At 43.3% G+C, this 17,451-nt stretch overlaps 1 protein-coding gene across 5 annotated transcripts in view; it reads right to left on the reverse strand.

The window, feature by feature from the left end:
• Positions 1–17,451, reverse strand: part of MPP4 (MAGUK p55 scaffold protein 4) — a 40,452-nt gene that overhangs the window by 13,873 nt on the left and 9,128 nt on the right. For all 5 annotated transcript variants that reach the window (XM_070508407.1, XM_070508408.1, XM_070508406.1 and 2 more), the window contains 10 exons: positions 15,898–15,978; positions 14,643–14,774; positions 13,901–13,982; positions 12,643–12,728; positions 11,028–11,099; positions 10,391–10,587; positions 7,414–7,478; positions 5,425–5,442; positions 2,716–2,754; positions 310–330 (listed from right to left, as the gene is read on the reverse strand). In XM_070508407.1, the coding sequence (XP_070364508.1) occupies positions 310–330; positions 2,716–2,754; positions 5,425–5,442; positions 7,414–7,478; positions 10,391–10,587; positions 11,028–11,099; positions 12,643–12,728; positions 13,901–13,982; positions 14,643–14,774; positions 15,898–15,978 (793 nt within the window). The remainder of the gene's footprint in view (positions 1–309; positions 331–2,715; positions 2,755–5,424; positions 5,443–7,413; positions 7,479–10,390; positions 10,588–11,027; positions 11,100–12,642; positions 12,729–13,900; positions 13,983–14,642; positions 14,775–15,897; positions 15,979–17,451) is intronic.

A 17,451-nucleotide genomic window follows, 5' to 3' on the forward strand; every position in this document is an offset into this window, starting at 1 on the left:
GGAGCAGGACATTCGAAAGATTGTGCAGGACGGTCTCATACACTGCAGGACGTCTAGTGGTCCTGACTCCTACCAACGACGGCCAGCAGTGCCCCCAGTCAATGTGACAACCAAAAACTGCCTTCACAGAGTTCCAAAATGCCCCTAAAGGGAAGTACTGGTTAAGGTGAAATTTACGATATCTTACAACTCTTACTATTGATGTATTTAGACAATTATTGTATCATATCCCTAAATATGTATGTAAATTATACCAAAATTTGGAATATACATTTCAAAATCAGCATGAAATACTCATTTTTTACTTACCAGATTCAAATGTTTCTTCATCTGTAGTTTTCCATGGAGGCAAAAAACCAAGTGTTATTACATTTCCATCCACACTGAGTCTGTATTTTACCAGTCTAATTCCCTGACCCTCTGCTTCTGCACACACACTGCCTTGAAAAACGTTTTCCTAAATCAAGGCCAAGTCAGTGGCGTCTGTATGGCATATACAAGCCTTAAATGAGATACATGGCATTAAGCAATTGGGCTGTGATGACAAGCAGGGGTGCAGCAGGAGCTTAAAATAAATAAGTGAAATAATAGAAGAGAATAAATAAAATAAAAAAGAGGCTCAGAGGGACAGGAAAAGTCTGGTGTCATGGGAAACTCCTCCAGATTGTTGGATACTGCACAGCTTGGCTGCCAGAGAGCTTGCAGATGTAGGAGGGGTGCCGCCTACCTGAAGATCTGGGGGTGCCTGAGCAAGGGGAGTGCAGCAAGGAGCAAGAGCGTGTGAGTGGTCTGGCTGGGTAGGCTGGTTCAGGGGACGAGAGGTCTGAGACAAACCAACTCACTCAGCACTTCAAACAATCCTTGTTGGCGTTTTGAGTTTAAGGATTAGGAAACTAGAATTTATATGGAGAGCAATTTGAACTATAAAGCGACATTACCAATGTGCACATCCTTGGGTCAGGTGATGCTGCATTTAAGGTGGATTCACATGTGTGAAACCATATATTTATAAAGCTAGTCACTGTTTATCCTAGGAAAGATGAGACATAACCCAAATGCTACCAATAAGTGATTCTATAAACATACAATAACTTATTTAAAAAAACATGAGGAAGCTCCTTATGTACTAAGATGGAATCATCTCCAAGACATACAATGCTACAAAAAAGCCAGGAACAGAACAGTGTATACAGCATATCATCAAAGAGTACATGCACTCATGTTTTAAAAAAAGGTGAGAATGAGGGTGGGGGAGAAGAGAAGAAAATACACATCATTGCTTTTTTTTGAGGAAGATTTGCCCTGAGCTAACATCTGCTGCCTATCTTCCTCATTTTTTCTTTTTCGCTTGAGGAAGATTCACACTGAGCTAACATTTGTGCTGATCTTCCTCTATTTTGTATGTGGGTCACTGCCACAGCATGGCCACCAACAAGTGGTGTAGGTCCACACCCAGCATCTGAACCTGGGCCACTGAAGCAAGTGCAGCAAACTTAACCACAAGGCCATGGGGCGGGCCCCAATGCATCATTGCTTTTATATGCACAGACTATATCTGGAGGGATAGGGAAGACATTGAGAGCATTTACTGCCTAAGGAAAGAAAACTGAGCAGGGGAACAGGGAGAAAGAGGACCTTTCACTGAATGTACTTTTGTAGTTTTCAAATTTTGAAATATGTGAATGTGGTACTTAATAAAAACTTTAATTGAAATTACAGAAAGGAAATGAATATTACTGCAAGTTAAAAAAAAACAACAGAATGTGTACTTGGTGAAATATAGTGTAAGCATCGTTCTGTAGTTGTTCTGGGAAGTATAGAAAATCCCCAGTATGTAAAGATTTCAGGGGCTGGTCCCATGGCCAAGTGGTTGAGTTTGCATGCTCTGCTTCGGCAGCCCAGGGTTTCACTGGTTTGGATCCTGGGTGCGGACCTAGCACTGTTCATCATGCCATGCTAAGGCTGTGTTCCACATAGCAGAGCCAGAAGGACCCACAACTAGAATATACAACTATGTACTGGGGGACTTATGGGGAGAAGAAGAAGGAAAAAAAAGGATTTCATATTGTTCTTTAATTTCTAAAAACTAGATTAACCCATAGAGCCAAGACAAATTCACCTATCAGACTAAAGACGCCCCAACTAGTCTCCTAAAAAACCCTAGTGATTCTCGAGCCCGCCTTAGTTCTGCCACGGAATCTGAAAGATCTTTTCCCAATTTCCAAAAAAAATTTAAGAACAGAAACGTAAAAAATTTTCATATATTTCTTGAAAATTTGGAATCCGCTACTATTTATCTATACTAGAATCTACCAGAAGATGGTATCAGACAATAACAAAATATATATTTTGCTTTTTAAAAAATTTGATATCTCAATATTTTGTAGTATTTCACCAAGAGCATGATTATTTCCAGATATTCCACCTGAATGTAACACCTGAGTGCTACCACGTGTTCCACATGTGATCATTTCCAAAATATTGCTTTCTAGAGCACTTTCTAGAAGATGGTTTGGAGCCTGGAGACATTCCCACAGCTGTGCTTCCCTTCCAAATGCCAGAAGCACAGGAAAAGGACGGTGGACAGCATTCATTTTACACGCTTCCTCCAGAGGCAAGGCCTGTGGCCCCTTTGGCTGACTCTGCTTCAGAAAATCTACAGCTGAGAGGCTTCATGTTTCTACTCGTGGTCAACTGACCAAGAAAAAACGCTACCTGCTTCCACACATTTCTCGTCAATCTTCATGTCATCTTCTATAAAAGAGCATAGAAAGGGAAAAATAGAACTTAAAATGTGTTAGCATCACAAACAAAACTCCCTACGCACAGCCTTATGTCAATAAAACTCAGACCACCCTATAATAATGTTACTCGTACGACTATTGCTCACTTGTAGAGATAAAAAGGACTCTATTATACTAATGAAAATGTATGATATGGGTGGCTACACAACATAAAATGGTTAGAATTTAAAAGCATAGGGTTTTGAATGCTGGACAAATTAGGTTACCTCTAAGCCTTGGTTTTCTATCTATAATGGGGACAGTAGTAATATCTACCATGTAGGATAGGATTAATTGAGATAATGCACGAAAAGCTCAGGCATATGGTAAGTGCTCATTACTGTTAATGATTTTTACCTTTAGCTTGGGTACATATAAGAGAATAAAAGAATATAACTTTTAAAAGTATTCTTCCTAATACTCAAAACCCTTTAGTAACATGACCCAAGCCCAACTTTGAACTCTTGTCCACTTCGCTCCTTCACATGTCTTACGCCCCCTCTAGCGTAGACCTCACTTCTTCCTCTGCACCTTTGCTTATGCTGTTCCCTTTGACTGTAATCTTCAAGGTCTGTCTCCAGCACTAATCCAAATGAATACCCCTGCCATGAACTGCACAGCATTTTCTTCCTACTCCTTGAATTCTCTGATGCACAGCTACTCTGCCTTGTAATATCATCATTGGGTGTTTGCCTTATTCATCCTCTTAGCTCCCTGAAAGTGGAAACTGTCTCACTAATTTTTACATATTTTATAGAGCATAGAACAGTTTTGCACATAGTAGGTACAAGAGAAATTATTTATTAAATTGAATTGTTCTTTTAATATCAAATAGTTGATTTGAATGTATGTTCTGAAAAAATAATTTCTTTTCTTTCAGCACTGTACATCTGGTGCCTTGCACAGTGCCCAGCACTTCCCAGGAGATCAATAAATAGTAGTTCAATAAATAAGTCTTACATATGTTCCAAAAGTACAAATTATAGTAAAGTATTATTATAGTATAACAAGCTATAATATTATAAAGTAATATAACAAACTTATCACCACCTCAAGGACCACGTCATTAATTAATGTTTTTTAAGTAAAATGTGCAACATGAAAAATTGTATGAAATAACACTGCTTTATAGAGATAGGAGCACAGACAACAAGTCACCTGGCTGAGGATTTCGCAGTTATTCAATTCCTTAAGTTCACTTAGAGATTATTTTCCAGATCAGTAATTTATAACAACAGGGAATTCACTAGTTCCTAGGATATACCTATAGGGTTATGGGTTTTTTTAAGGCAAACAAAATCTACAATTGTCATTTCTGTTTTACAGAGGCCAAGGGTGATTCTCCATTAACAGCACGAGTAGCCCTGATTTTTCTAATAGGTACTCTGGGATCTCAGAGAGCCACTGATTTGCTCCCTCAAAATCAACAGTTCCACACGATGGGCTAGGATGAGTGCTACACACTGATCTGTATCCTCCCAAAATTCCTATGTTGAAGCCCCAGCCCCCAGTATGACTGTATTTGGAGATGGGGTCTTTAAGGAGGTAATTAAGATTAAATGAGGTCATAAAGTTGGGGCCCTAATCCAAAAGGACTGGTGGCCTTATAAAAGGAGGAGACATCGGACTGATCTCTCTCTCTCTTCCCCTCCCTTCCTCCTACCCCACATTCACAGAGGAAAGGCGCATGAGCACCCAGAGAAGGCAGCCATCTCCAAGCCAGGAAGAGAAGTCTCCCAGAAGCCAACCCTGCCAGAAACTGGATCTTGGACTACCAGCCTCCAGAACCATGAGGAATAAGAACCTACTGTTGAAGCCTCCCAGCCTGTGGTATCTTGTTATGGCAGCACGAGTGGACTAAGACAGGGGGCTTGTTACCCACCAAGACCACATAGACCCAGCCCCCTGCAAAGACCTGCCCGTGCACCCTTCCTCCCTTCCCCTTTCCAGCTTCAGGGATGAAATGTGGGCGGACCAAGGGGACTGCTCTTCTCTCTTCTCCACCTCTCCACAAGCAGACAGACAGCAACTTGCCTTCTAGATTTTGTGAGTGAGTGTGTATATGTTCGAGTGTGTGTGTGTGTGTGACATCATGAGGAGTCATCTGGGTGTCTGGACATGGAGAAAGGGAGGGGTAATAACTGGAGGTCCCATTTGCCCTTGGTGCAGGGCCCTTCAGACAGACAGAAACTTCAGTCCGGACTATACTGCTTGCAACTTCTGACAATGTTCATTCTTTCTCTGAACCTCAATCTTTTCATCCATAAAATGTGAACAATAACGATTTCCTTACAGGGTTATTTTTAGACATTGTGCATAAAGCAATTGAAATAAAACAGGAGATCAGTTTCACAACTTCTACTGAGTTCTTACCCTGTGCCGTGTTAGACTCTGGGCTGCCTATAAATATTGGCTCTCTTTTCTTTTATTCCTCTCAGTGTTAGGACAATTACACTGTGAGTACATTCTTTTGACTGACACATTTTAATAAATTAGTTTATTAGTGACTAGTACACTACTAGATACATAGGAAGAGCTTAATAAATAGCTGAACTGAATTGAATTCAGAAAACCAAAGGAAATTTCTAGGAGACTTTGGAGATGAGTTTTTTTTTTTTTTTTTCCAAATACTATTTCTTACCTTCATCTATAGAAATCGCTGAGTACAGATGAACGATTGAAGCAGGGGGGAAAAAAGAAGAGAAAGAGAGCACAATAGTTTATGCTATAGTTTCCCAGATTAATTTACTTACAGTAAGGAAAGCAAAGTGACAAAATTATTCTCTAGAAATTCAGTGGAGACGTAGTAACAAAACGATAAGGGAATATCCTATAGAAACTGATACATTTATGAGCCTTGTTGGAAATGGGATCTAGTTGCTTCTGGCAAATGCTACTCCCTTCCATCCCAATAAGATCTATAAGGGTCGCGTTCTATTGATTTCTGAATTAATATGCTTAGTTCAGCATATTTGAGGAACTCCAATCTCGAATGGAAGAAAGGAAAGAAAGAAAGAGAAAGAGAGAGAGAAGGGAGGGAGGGCCAGGAAGAGGGATGCCAACTACAAGTGCATCTTCGGGAAATAACTTTTTAATGATCATCTGTAAACTAACATAGGCCTGGAATTTGTCAATAACTCTTTTTTTTCAACAACTCTCCATTAATAAAGTTGCCAATACCTCTTGAGGCAGTAACCTGCTCCTGAGATTATTTTTTGTATGGTAACATTTAAGCAGAGCAGAAAAATAAAAAATAACATTCCTTGCAGCATCACATACAACAATTAAAAACAAAAGAAATGACCTAACAGTTTAGAAAATGACTGTGCTCCATCAGAAACATCCCTGGGAGAGGTGACCCTTTAAGAAGGCGGCTCCAACTCTGGGGTTCCTGGACTTAGAGATTTGTGAGGATAATAATAAGGGGCTACAATCTATCTTCAGGACAGACTTTCTTCCGAAAGTCTAATATAAATGGCCCTTAGGCTACATGAGCAAATTAGAAGTCAACCAGTGGTCATACTATTATCAGATACTGATTAGAAGCTTAATTAACATTTCCATGTGCCTTTGATAAATGAAATAGGAAAATGAGTTAAAAAAGTACTTCACTCTGGTTTGGTAAACAAACTTTTCTAAAACACAGGGAAAATAACTACAATATCTCTATGAAGATTATATCATGTTTATCTGATATATAAATGTTTCTGATAAAATGTTAAGTTAAAAAAAAGATAAAACGACGTATCGCAGCTGTTACTAGTAATCACTATATAAAATACGTTTCCACAGCTGGAAGGTAGTGTGAAAGTACTGTCAGTGTGAAGGACTCGTAAGAGTGTTTGCTTTCAAAAATGTCTCTATAGTTGTCATCAGATCTTTTCAAGAGAAAATCATTTTCATCTTAGAGCAGTGAGAAATAAAGCGGGTGAGGACTTGCCACGGCAAATCTGTCGATGCTGTTGTCTGCTTTAGGCCCTTCCAGCCCCTCTCCCTCCTCCTGGCGCCTCACCTCCTTCATGAACTCCTTTGGCAGGAGTGCTTCCCAAGGGCCGTTTTGGAAGGGCCTGACTCAGCAGGTTCCAGTGGGCTCTGCAAGCCACAGCGCCCTTTATGAAGGCAGGAAGCTGGTGACAAGCATTCGCCACCATCGAGCCCTTTCCTAACCATTCCCACACTGCTGTTTGCATAATACTGTCTAGCAAACAAATTACATTCCTTAAGCAGCAATTCAGTCCCAGGTTTATTCATCAAAGGCACACACAGCTGTTAATCAGAGCTTTTGAACAGTGTGACATTTAGCCCCTCTAAACAGAACCCAGATGAAGGGCCGTGCCTGCCGGTAGGTTATAATGTATGTGCTAGCTGCAGGGATCTGGAGGGGCTTCAGGGTGGGGAACTGTCACTGAAGGTGTCCCCAACACAGGAACAGTTGCATTTTCATAAACTGAAAACTCTTTCAAATCCAAAGGAATGAATGCCTAGTGTAGGATTTCAGACAGCTGCCAGGAGGTTCTACGGGGCAGTGGCAACATTTAAAGATCCTCTCCTGGGCAGGAAGCCAGCCCTGGGAGACGCAGCAGCCTTCCCGATGATGCACATACTGGGTTTGAGATTTCGGCACACTCACATATGGTTGACTTGAGGTGGGTGTGAGGCTGGTATGGCTGAGACCACCAGAACTCCCGCTGCTTCCTATGCAAAAAGAAATACACCATGAGAAAAAAAAAATCAACTCAGGCTAACCCAGGTGAAACAGATCCAGGCCAGAAGGTTTCTTGGAATTCTGCCGCCTTCCACCCAAGTAAAAAGGGAGATTTCTTCTCCAAACACATTGTCAAATACATTCTCCAAATGCACAACCTTTCTTATCATTTGTTCCTGCCTGACAGGATGTTTTCAGAGCAACACCGACTAAGACTGAAAATCTGGCCTCTGACCACCAGTTCAGAGACCACAGGGCTTCAGTAAACGAGCCATGCCCCCTGCCTCTCCCACGCTAGCCTGCTTCAGCTGGTCTCGGAATTTCCACGGCACGTTCTGCTTTCCCTCCCACGCCGTTGATGCTCTACACTTTCTTTAGAGCCACAAGAATTTCAACCCCTTCTACTGTCCTGTATTTGTGCACCAATCTGATAAGCCTGTCATTTCTGTGTGCTCCTTGCAAGACCCATACCCGAGCCTCCTCACCACTTTCTGCCCTGAGACCATAAGGGCTAATCTCATTAGGCCTTTATCCCTGTTCTTGTCAGGCCCCAAAGCTCAGGTCATCCCTTCTCCTCTGCCTTTTAATCTCTATGAGGCACCATCCACCCACCCAGGTCTTCTTAAGGTCACTGCTCCCTTTCTTTCTCTTTAGTGAGGAAGACTAGCCCTGAGCTAACACTTGTTGCCAACCTTCCTCTTTTTGCTTGAGGAGGAGTGGCCCTGAGCTAACATCTGTGCCAGTCTTCCTCTATTTTGTATGTGGGACACTGCCACAGCATGATTTGATGAGCAGTGTGTAGGTCTGCATTCAGGATCTGAACCTGGGAAGTCCAGACAGCCAAAGCAGAGCACACAAACTTAGCCACTACGCCACCGGGCCGGCCCCAAACACTGCTCCCTTTCAAGAGGTGGCTGGCTCCTCTCCCACTCCCAGGGGTGTGCTGGAAAACCAGCTCCGGCGGAAGGGCGGCCCTGAGGTGTGGCTTCTGCTGATTTCTCTCGCATCAGTATCCCCCCTCGTGGCTGATTGCAGGCTGCCGCCATGACTCACTGACACGGGATGTGAGATGAGGTGCGCGCAACAGGCTCTGCCAGCTGGGCCAGCGCAGCCTTCCCTCCACTGGCCTGGAGCTGGTCTGTGCACCTGCTTCTCCTGGCCACCCCAGACCACTCTCCGTGTTCCCTAGAGGCCCTCACTTTAAATGTCATTCCCCCTGCTCTTCTGGGAGCTGCCCCAGATCATTCCTGCTCACTCTCTTGCCCTCCACACTGTCTTGTACTAATTCTTGATGATTTCATTAGGCGCATGAATGCCCTCCAAACCCCCTAACTGCGTGGTTCCCTCATCTCCTCTCTTCCAAAGACCTTCCCTCATTCTACTTCAGCCACTGCTTCCCACTGACATAATACCCTGGAACTTCTCAGTACCAGTAATGGAAATCTCTCCATAATTTCAATTTACAGCATCCCTTTCTTCTGCCAACACTTCCTATCTTCCCAACCCCAATAATCTGTTGACCCCATTGGGACCTATTATCCATTGATCTTACTTGCTATCCACTGACCCCTACCCCTAACCTCCCTCCTTCAAGAACTTAAATGCCACAGTCCTTCACTGGAATCGCTCCTTGGCCCTTCCCTTGGTTTACTGCCAGGTCCAACTCTGTCTAATCTGGGCCTGCCCCCAGGAAGCTGACCAGAATCACTTCAAATGTATGACCATTAACCTTAAGAGGGCCCTTAATGCTGATCCGACTATATTGACCTAATCCATTTGCTCTCCAGTCCTCATAAAACTTTTCAACTTTCTCCTCTCTCCTTCCCGATCCCTCCATACCCACCCTTACTCTCAGCTTATGACACTGCTTCTTATTTCACTGAGAAAATAAGAGTGGTTGGAAGAGAACTTCCATGCTCTCCCCATATCTCCCATCCTCAACTGTACCCACATACCCTGGATTCCCTGCTGTCACTCCTGCTGTGGGTGAACTGCCGATGATCCTACATAAGGCCAAACTGTCTACTTGTACAATAGATCATATATCCTTCTGCCGGCTCAAGGACATCAAGAACAGCAATTCTCTTCTCTTTCTCCTGAATCATAAAAACTTCCCCTCTCACTGGACCATTCTCACCAGCGTTATTTACCCCATCTAAGGAAGTTCTCTTGCACCGCTGCACTTTCCCCTCTTGCTATTTTTCCATTGCTCTGCTCTGCTTTATGCCAAAATGTCTCAAAGAGTTTTCCATGCTCATTGTCATCCATTTCTTCAAATCCAATTCTACTAAGATTTTGGCCTCACTCCTCCACCGAAGTTGCTTTCATCAAGATCACCAATGATCTGCATTGGGAAACCCAGCGGTCAGTTCCCAGTCCTCTCAGCAGCGGCTGACACAGTTGATCAGGACACTATACTGTCTTGATTTTCATCCTGTCCATTAGTCATTTGTTTTCAATCTCCTTTACTGATTCCTTTTCTTCTTCATGACCTCTTAACATTGGCTGAGCCTTGGACCTCTTTCTATCTTCTTTCTATCTTACTCACTTCGTTGGACCTCAACAGCACAAAGGTGAGGATGGTAGGTTGGGATTCAGTAACTGAGGTTTCAACTCAGCCTTGAAAGATTAGTAGAAGGAGTTAGAACCACCTTTTAAAGTGTAATTCAGTTTCCCCAGTGCTTTACTCTCTTTTCTAGCTGACACGATTATTCTGGTCCCCTTGGCATTTAAGATGCTTAGGGCACATCGACAAGTTGACATTTGGATTTATAAGCCAGTGTGTGTTCATCCATCTGCTTGTCTCTCCTTATCTCCTCTTAACTGCAATAAGAGAAGCCTGAGAAGACATTTTGTTTCCTGATGACTCAGTCCTGAGTTCAGGAATGACGACTTTTCTTACCTCTTCAGAAGGTGGTTAGACGGGATTAGGCCAGCACAGGTACCAAGGTCTGAGATTTTCCGGGCCTGCCACCAGAGTGCATCATTCTGGTCCACAATCTGGAGGATGTCGCCCTTCTGGAAAGGCAACCCTGCATCCATGCAGGGGATGGCAGGATCCTCCTGGGGCCAGTACTCAGTCATGGCACGAACGTACATCTGACAGGAGATATACAATGGAACCATCAGAGGAGCCCTTACCTATGGCTGTCAAGACTTAAAACCCTTTCTACCACACTTCCACCTCCTGTTCCTACCTCTCCATCCTCACCAAAAAGGAGAATGTCTCTCTTGAACTGAGTCTAAGAGCCATGAAAAAAAGTGACTTTGGGAATAGAATCTTTTAGCTCTGAGAAGTTTTTGCTTAAATGTTCACCCTTCTTGATGCTACTTCTTAACTTCTTGGTACCCCACCTCCTCTTATTGTACTCATTTATTGATTTCCTCTTGTGTCATCAGTATTTTTCAATATGCAATACAGGATTAAACAAATGTCCAACACATTATAGAGGACAGTGGTATGATACAAAGTATTTAGTCACTGTTACTGTTATCTGAGGACTTACTGTGTGTGATATGAAGGCTCAGTAAATTCTTACCATCTTCTGGCAATTAACAGGAGGATCAGAAACTGGAACCACCTTGAACATGATTGTGCCACGAGACATGGCCTAGAAAACGCCAGAGGGGGAAGAATGACAAATCACAGAGTTCTCTGGGTCGCTAGGGTTTGACAGATGGAGCCACAGCTCACTGTGTCCAGGTCTAATGGTGACACCCCCAGAGGAACTTCTACAAGTGTTCAACAGCTACATATCACTACCCAGGAAGGAAATTAGAAAGAAATTTAGCTCTGCTCTGCTGCAGGGCTCCAGGGTCACTGGTCTGCTCAAACCCACACTGATGCCGGGTCTCTCCCAGGGACCCTCTATCTGGCTGCCATGAAGACCACCCCACTCAGCAAAGTCTTCTTCCCACAGGCTCTGGGGAAGGAGACAAGCTCTTGGTCCAACTTTGCCTCCTCATACCTCAGTCAGTAATTATTTCCTAAACATCTGTTCCTGCACCAGGCAGCCCAGTCTGATGGGGAAGATGAGGAACTCCCAAGTCTTCTGGGTGGACTGACAGGCTTCCAAGCTAATGGCGGGGATAGGGGGGCCCTCAAATATTTGTAGGACACACAGAAGCTCTTAGCCTGATGGGGGAGGTAAGAACCTCCCTGTCTCATACACTGTGACAGGCATTGGAGATGCAGAGATTAACAAGACCTCGAACTCACTCTCAGGAATTTCACAATCCCACTGTCCTGGCAGCTCCATGGCTGGCACCAAAAGGCTGAGATGGAGGCATGTGTGTCTGTGATTGACAGACTTTAAGCTCCCTTTGCAGTATCTTGTATACCATGCAGAATCTTCAAGCAGTGATGCAAAAATATGTAGGTGCTTAGTATATTCCTTATAATACCACTCCTCATCTCCATCCCTGAGGCACATCTATGAAAACAGAGGGTTCCCTCAGGAACCCAGTATGAGAACCACTAGTCTATATAATATATAGTAATTGAGCTCAGGCCCCGCACTTGGAGTGTGCATGGGGGAGACGGCTGCTTGGCTATTGACAACTGGACTGTGATTCAGGCAATGGTTTGAAGGGTGGGAATGGGGACCTAAGAGACTAAAGGGTCATATAATCAGGTCATAAATCCCCAGATCCAACCACCAAGGACAGTGGCAGGACCAACAAGGATGACTCCCTCCCCACATGCTGCCCTCTGATTTCATCTTTCCTACCCCAAAGCTGCCTCAAGGAAGCTGTTAAATGGATTCCAGCTGCATAAAAATGTTAGGGGAGCAAAGGGTGGTTTGCTCAGGTTCAGAGTCTCCTCTGAAGTCTCACTCTGCCCACCCCAGGCTCAGTTTCCAACAGAGGTGATAAGGGTGCTGAGGGACCCGGGCTGCGGAACTGGCAGTCTTCCCGAGGCTGAAAGAGCAGCTTGGGAAGGGAACGCTCCTAGGAGGCACCAGATCTTCTGGGGGAAAGGGAGGGAGAAGTATGAGGTGAACAGAAACAGACAAGGTCTGGGGGCCTGCAGAAAGGAAGCTACTGAGAGGGAGAAAACCCCCTCATTGCAGTGCACACACCGTGGACCGGGCAGGCCCAGTTCAGCTGTGACACTGTGCTGAGTCATGAAGAAGGCAAAGAGGAGACTGTTACCAGAATGTGGATCACTTGCTCAGGGTCCAGCCCCTCCACTGAAACTCCATTCACTTCCACCAGTTTGTCTCCAGCATATAACAAGCCTGGGCAAACAAGAAACAAACCAAAGAAGGGTACAGAGAAATTGGCAAAAAATAGAGGCACTGTCCCAAAGTCATTTAATAAACTTGCTGACCCAAGCATGCTCTAACATTTTAAAATTTATTGTGAAATAACAGTAATAATGATAAAGCAAACTGGTTTCCTTTTTTCAACTCACACCACCACCAAAGTGCAGACGAAATGTGTTTTCCATCTCTTCACCAACACTGGGTGGTAACTGATGGTGACATTTTTATTTTTGCTAATCTGATATTTTAAAAGGGAACTGGAACACTGGTAAGAAGATAACACTAAAAATAAAGATGTCAGGGCCAGGAGTAAATCATAAAGGAAAAAGGGGGCATTCCTCAAAAGAGAAAATGTGGAGAAATTTGGGGTTAAGATCAAGACTTGAGAAATACGAGGTAAAAGGGTGGAGCTGTCAGAGAGAGGAGACAAGACACAGGATGAGGTCATGGAACAGAAACCAAGGATGATGAAAATTTCAAGAAAGTTGTGGTCAACAACATCAGATGTACTAAAGAAGTAAAAATAAAACTAAGGCCAAAGGAAGGGCCAGTGGGCTTAGCACCAAGGAAATCCTTTGGGTAATTACTCTAAGAATGTTGGGGTAACCCCTGGGCCAGGTTCCAGGGTCATGGGCAGTGAGGACAGGGGGCAGCAGGTACAAAAGTGCTGGATTCAGAAGCACAGCAGGGAAAGGACAGAAATTCGGTTTACTGATAGAAAAGACAAGCAAAGGTATTTCAAGCTGGGGAAGAGCTGGGCCTTTTTGAAAGCAGAGGACCAAGTGAGGAGTTAAAGTTGACAATATAGAGTGAGGCTGATCTGGACTTGAACCCTGACTCAAACTGTGACCTTGAGCTAGTTAGTTACCTAATCTCTTTGAGCTTCAGTTTCCTCATCTACAAAATGGCAGAACACTCACCTTGTTAGGTTGCCATGAGAATGTAAATATGGTGCCTAGAACAAGAGGGACTCAGGGGACAGGATTTCTCTGGAATATTTAGTCCTTCCTTCTTAGTAACCAAGCAATGGAACTTATTAAAGCCCCAACCTTAGTTAGGAAACAGCGGTTGCCTGGAAAGAAGACTGGACCATCAAGGGTTTCCTATTTTTCTGGTCACACTTGTATCCTGCTGCTCCAGCTTACCACTCCTCTCGACGAGCCCGCCGTGGATGACTCTGGCCACAAGGATGTCCCCTGTCATCTCATGGCGCTTGATGGTAGCTCCCTGGGAAGAGAGTAAACAGAATCTCTCTTTTACCTAACATGAGGTTTTCCTCGTGGCTTCTCTCAACATAGCTCTGGTCTTTCAGATGAGGGCATTCATACCAACCAGGGCCATACCATGCCATCAAAAACGAAAGGCCATTCAACCTTGGCCTACCAAGGTCCCTATCCAACCACACAGACATAAAAGAATATTTAGATCCTTCCAAAGATAAAGAAAGCTCCCACAACTACAACCTAATCAAAGGGACTACTCTTAGAAAATCAAATTAATGCCTTACTTAGCTTACCATTAATAGAGGAAAAAAACTTAGGCAAATACATGGGAATTGAGTGAAATCTATGTCCATGTCAGAGAGCCAAATAATAAAATAAAATATATATCTTATTTCTCACAACTCTTTCAAAAGAGAAAAACACTAAGCAGAAATCTTTCCTAGTGACACATTTCAATATGTAATGTGTTTGAAACCACAGGCAAAAATCATTAAGACGAGTTCAGCCATTATTAACGTGGATTCCCCTCATTTTCTGAATGCCTCAAACTCTGTCTGTGACCACAAACAAGAATATTGCCCAAGTAACTACTAGGCTCACAATTAATTGGTCCACAATTAATCCTGGTATAATTCTAAATGAAAAGATAAAATGATTTCCTTACCAGGGGCTGTTGGTTTTTCACCAAACAAACAATTCTCATTGCTTCCTCACTCTCAGGGATATTGTCTGGCAGTGGGGGGAGAAGGGGTTCAAAATCTTTCTGAGCCACAGTGTCATGGGCACTGAGCAAGGCCTGGGAGCAGAGAAGGAAAAGGAGAACAATGTCACCCAAGGACACACCCATCTAGAAGATGGCGACCAAGAACTATGTAAGACACATGCCAAAACAACAACCAACCTGTACATGCCAGGCACAGTCCTAAGCAACTTATGTGAATTAACTCAATCTTCACAATAACTCTGGGAGCCAGGTACATTTACTGTCCACATTTTACAGATGAAGAAACCAGGCACAGAGAGGCCAAGTTTTATGTAATATACCCTTGCATTTCCGCTGAAATGTATTCTGTCACTTTCTGATTTCCTAGAAACCCACGGAATCCGTGGTGCTCCCATAACCATGAACTGCAAAACAACTTTTGTAATGTTTTTCCCAATTAAGGTAGAATGCGGGGCAGTAATCAAAACATGTCGCTGGTTCAGTTTGCCAGTGACTCCCAAGGGCCTATGTGGAAGAGAATGAGGAAAAGCAGTTCCCTGAGGTAGGGTGTGATCCAAGAGTTCTTTCTAATGGCCACCATGTTAAATTTTCACCTCATGGAGTGGGGAAGTTGTCATTCTATAGCCCTGCCTGAGACTGGTGGACAGAACTTTGTTGGAACTCAGAGAAAATTCTCTAGGGTTCAATCTTGTGAACTAAAATTTTTGACTCATAAATTCCATTGCTCCAAATGCAGACTTTCTCTTAAATTTCTAATTTATTGATAAACTGATCTCAAACTCTGCAGGTACCATGAGGTAGGTTTCTGTTCTGCAATCAAATGCTCTTCATACACCCCTCATGGAGTCAATCATCATTATACAGTATTTCCCAAATACCTTCACACACTTTACCCAAAACTTAAAATATCTGCAAGTTGGAAAGGAAGTTTGCTACCCCGATTGCCCCCCAGAACTTTAGAGGGACAGTGGCTTTGCAGGGGGAACTGACACCATGGACAGTTGTAGATGCCTCCTCATAAATACGGCAAGCTTGGCTCCATGCGGATGACATTGAGCTAGTCACTTCTGAGCCCCACATCTTTAAGTACAATAATAAAACATCTGTTCAGAGAGCACATTTTCTATCACATTCCTCTCTTCTTCCCAACTTTGTCTATGGGCCAGATATCTTGTCTATTTTAGCAAGCACTTGCCTTAAAGTGTGGAGCCCTGAGGATTTGTCTCAGCTCTTTGATGTCAGGAGAATTAGGAGTTTCACGTAATATCTCCATTACCTGGTTGGTGGAAAAGCATATGTTGTGAAATGTTTAAAAATCTTCATCACCTAGTTAACCTCACCCAGGCTGGATAACAGATATACTGACTAGCATGATATTGACCTAAGAAAGCTGTTATTGAAGGCTTCTTTTTCATCTTTAAAGTCAGGGCCTGGGGTCCTTCCTTATTCACTAAACTTTACTACAGCAGGTAGAATCCAAGATTTGGGGTAGATCCAAACCCCTGTGCCCCAGTCTCGGCACATCACAGGCATGGAAGAAGAGCTAGCATCACTTTGTAACATCACATGCACCAAGGCAACTCCCCTCCAGTGGCTCTACGACAGCTATTTGCTGATATGAATCTTGACGGGTGGGTTACGGGATCTGAGTTCTCCAGGTACAGGCTCACATACCTCAAGAACTCAGGTAGCTTAATCCCATGGGATGTTCCATTCTTCAACTGGAAAAATGGGAATAGTAGTTTATATTTTAGGGCTTTTTATTTGATTAGTAATTTTAATGGTTTTTTTTTTTTTTTTGAGGAAGATTAGCCCTGAGCTAACTGCTGCCACAATCCTCCTCTTTTTGCTGAGGAAGACTGGCCCTGAGCTAAGATCCGTGCCCATTTTCCTCTACTTTATATGTGGGATGCCTGCCACAGCATGGCTTGACAAGCAGTGCTTAGGTCTGCACCCGGGATCTGAAATGACAAACCCCAGGCTGCCGAAGCAGAATGTGCGAACTCAACCGTTGCGCCACCAGGCCGGCCCCTAGTAATTTTAATGTTTGTTACAATAAAAAAGTGCTAAACAGAATAAATTCTGACCTCTTTGATGTGGTTTAGGTGTAAACCTGCTTCCTGACTGGCCATAAGACCTTTAATCACTCCATGAATCTTCAGCAGTTGAGCATCTCTACCTATGGCCAAGTGAAAACCAGCAGTTTGCTAAGCTTTACGTCCATTCGCTAGGATTACAACCGAATAAAATACCATGTGTATGTTTTCCTTTGGACAACTGAGAACAACTTGAGTTGTTGATTACTGGAATTGAGGGTACACTTTTTCTTCTTTTTTTCTATTCATTTTAATATGGTTTGGGCAAAAAATAATAAAAAGGATTACATTTATTTGTCCATTCAACAAATATTTGTTGAACATCTACCATGTGCCAGGCACTGTTGTAAGTGATGCAAATACAGCAGTGAACTGTCAGACAAAAGTCCCGGTTCTCATGGACTTTATGTTCTTGTGAGGAGATACCGACCACAAATAAAATACATAAGTACATAAAAGAAACAGTTGTATTTGATGGTGAGGAGAGTTTAAAAAAAATAAAGCAGCGAAGGTAGACAGTGAGTGCTATGGACTGTAGTCTTAGATGGGGTGACAGAGAAAGCCTCAGTGAGAAGGTGACATTTTGAGAGGAGACAGAAGGAGACGAGGAAGCAAATCACATGGATATAAGGGCAAAAGTGTTCCTGACATAG

This window comes from Equus asinus, chromosome 4, assembly GCF_041296235.1.
Source record: "Equus asinus isolate D_3611 breed Donkey chromosome 4, EquAss-T2T_v2, whole genome shotgun sequence".
Lineage (NCBI taxonomy): Eukaryota > Metazoa > Chordata > Mammalia > Perissodactyla > Equidae > Equus > Equus asinus.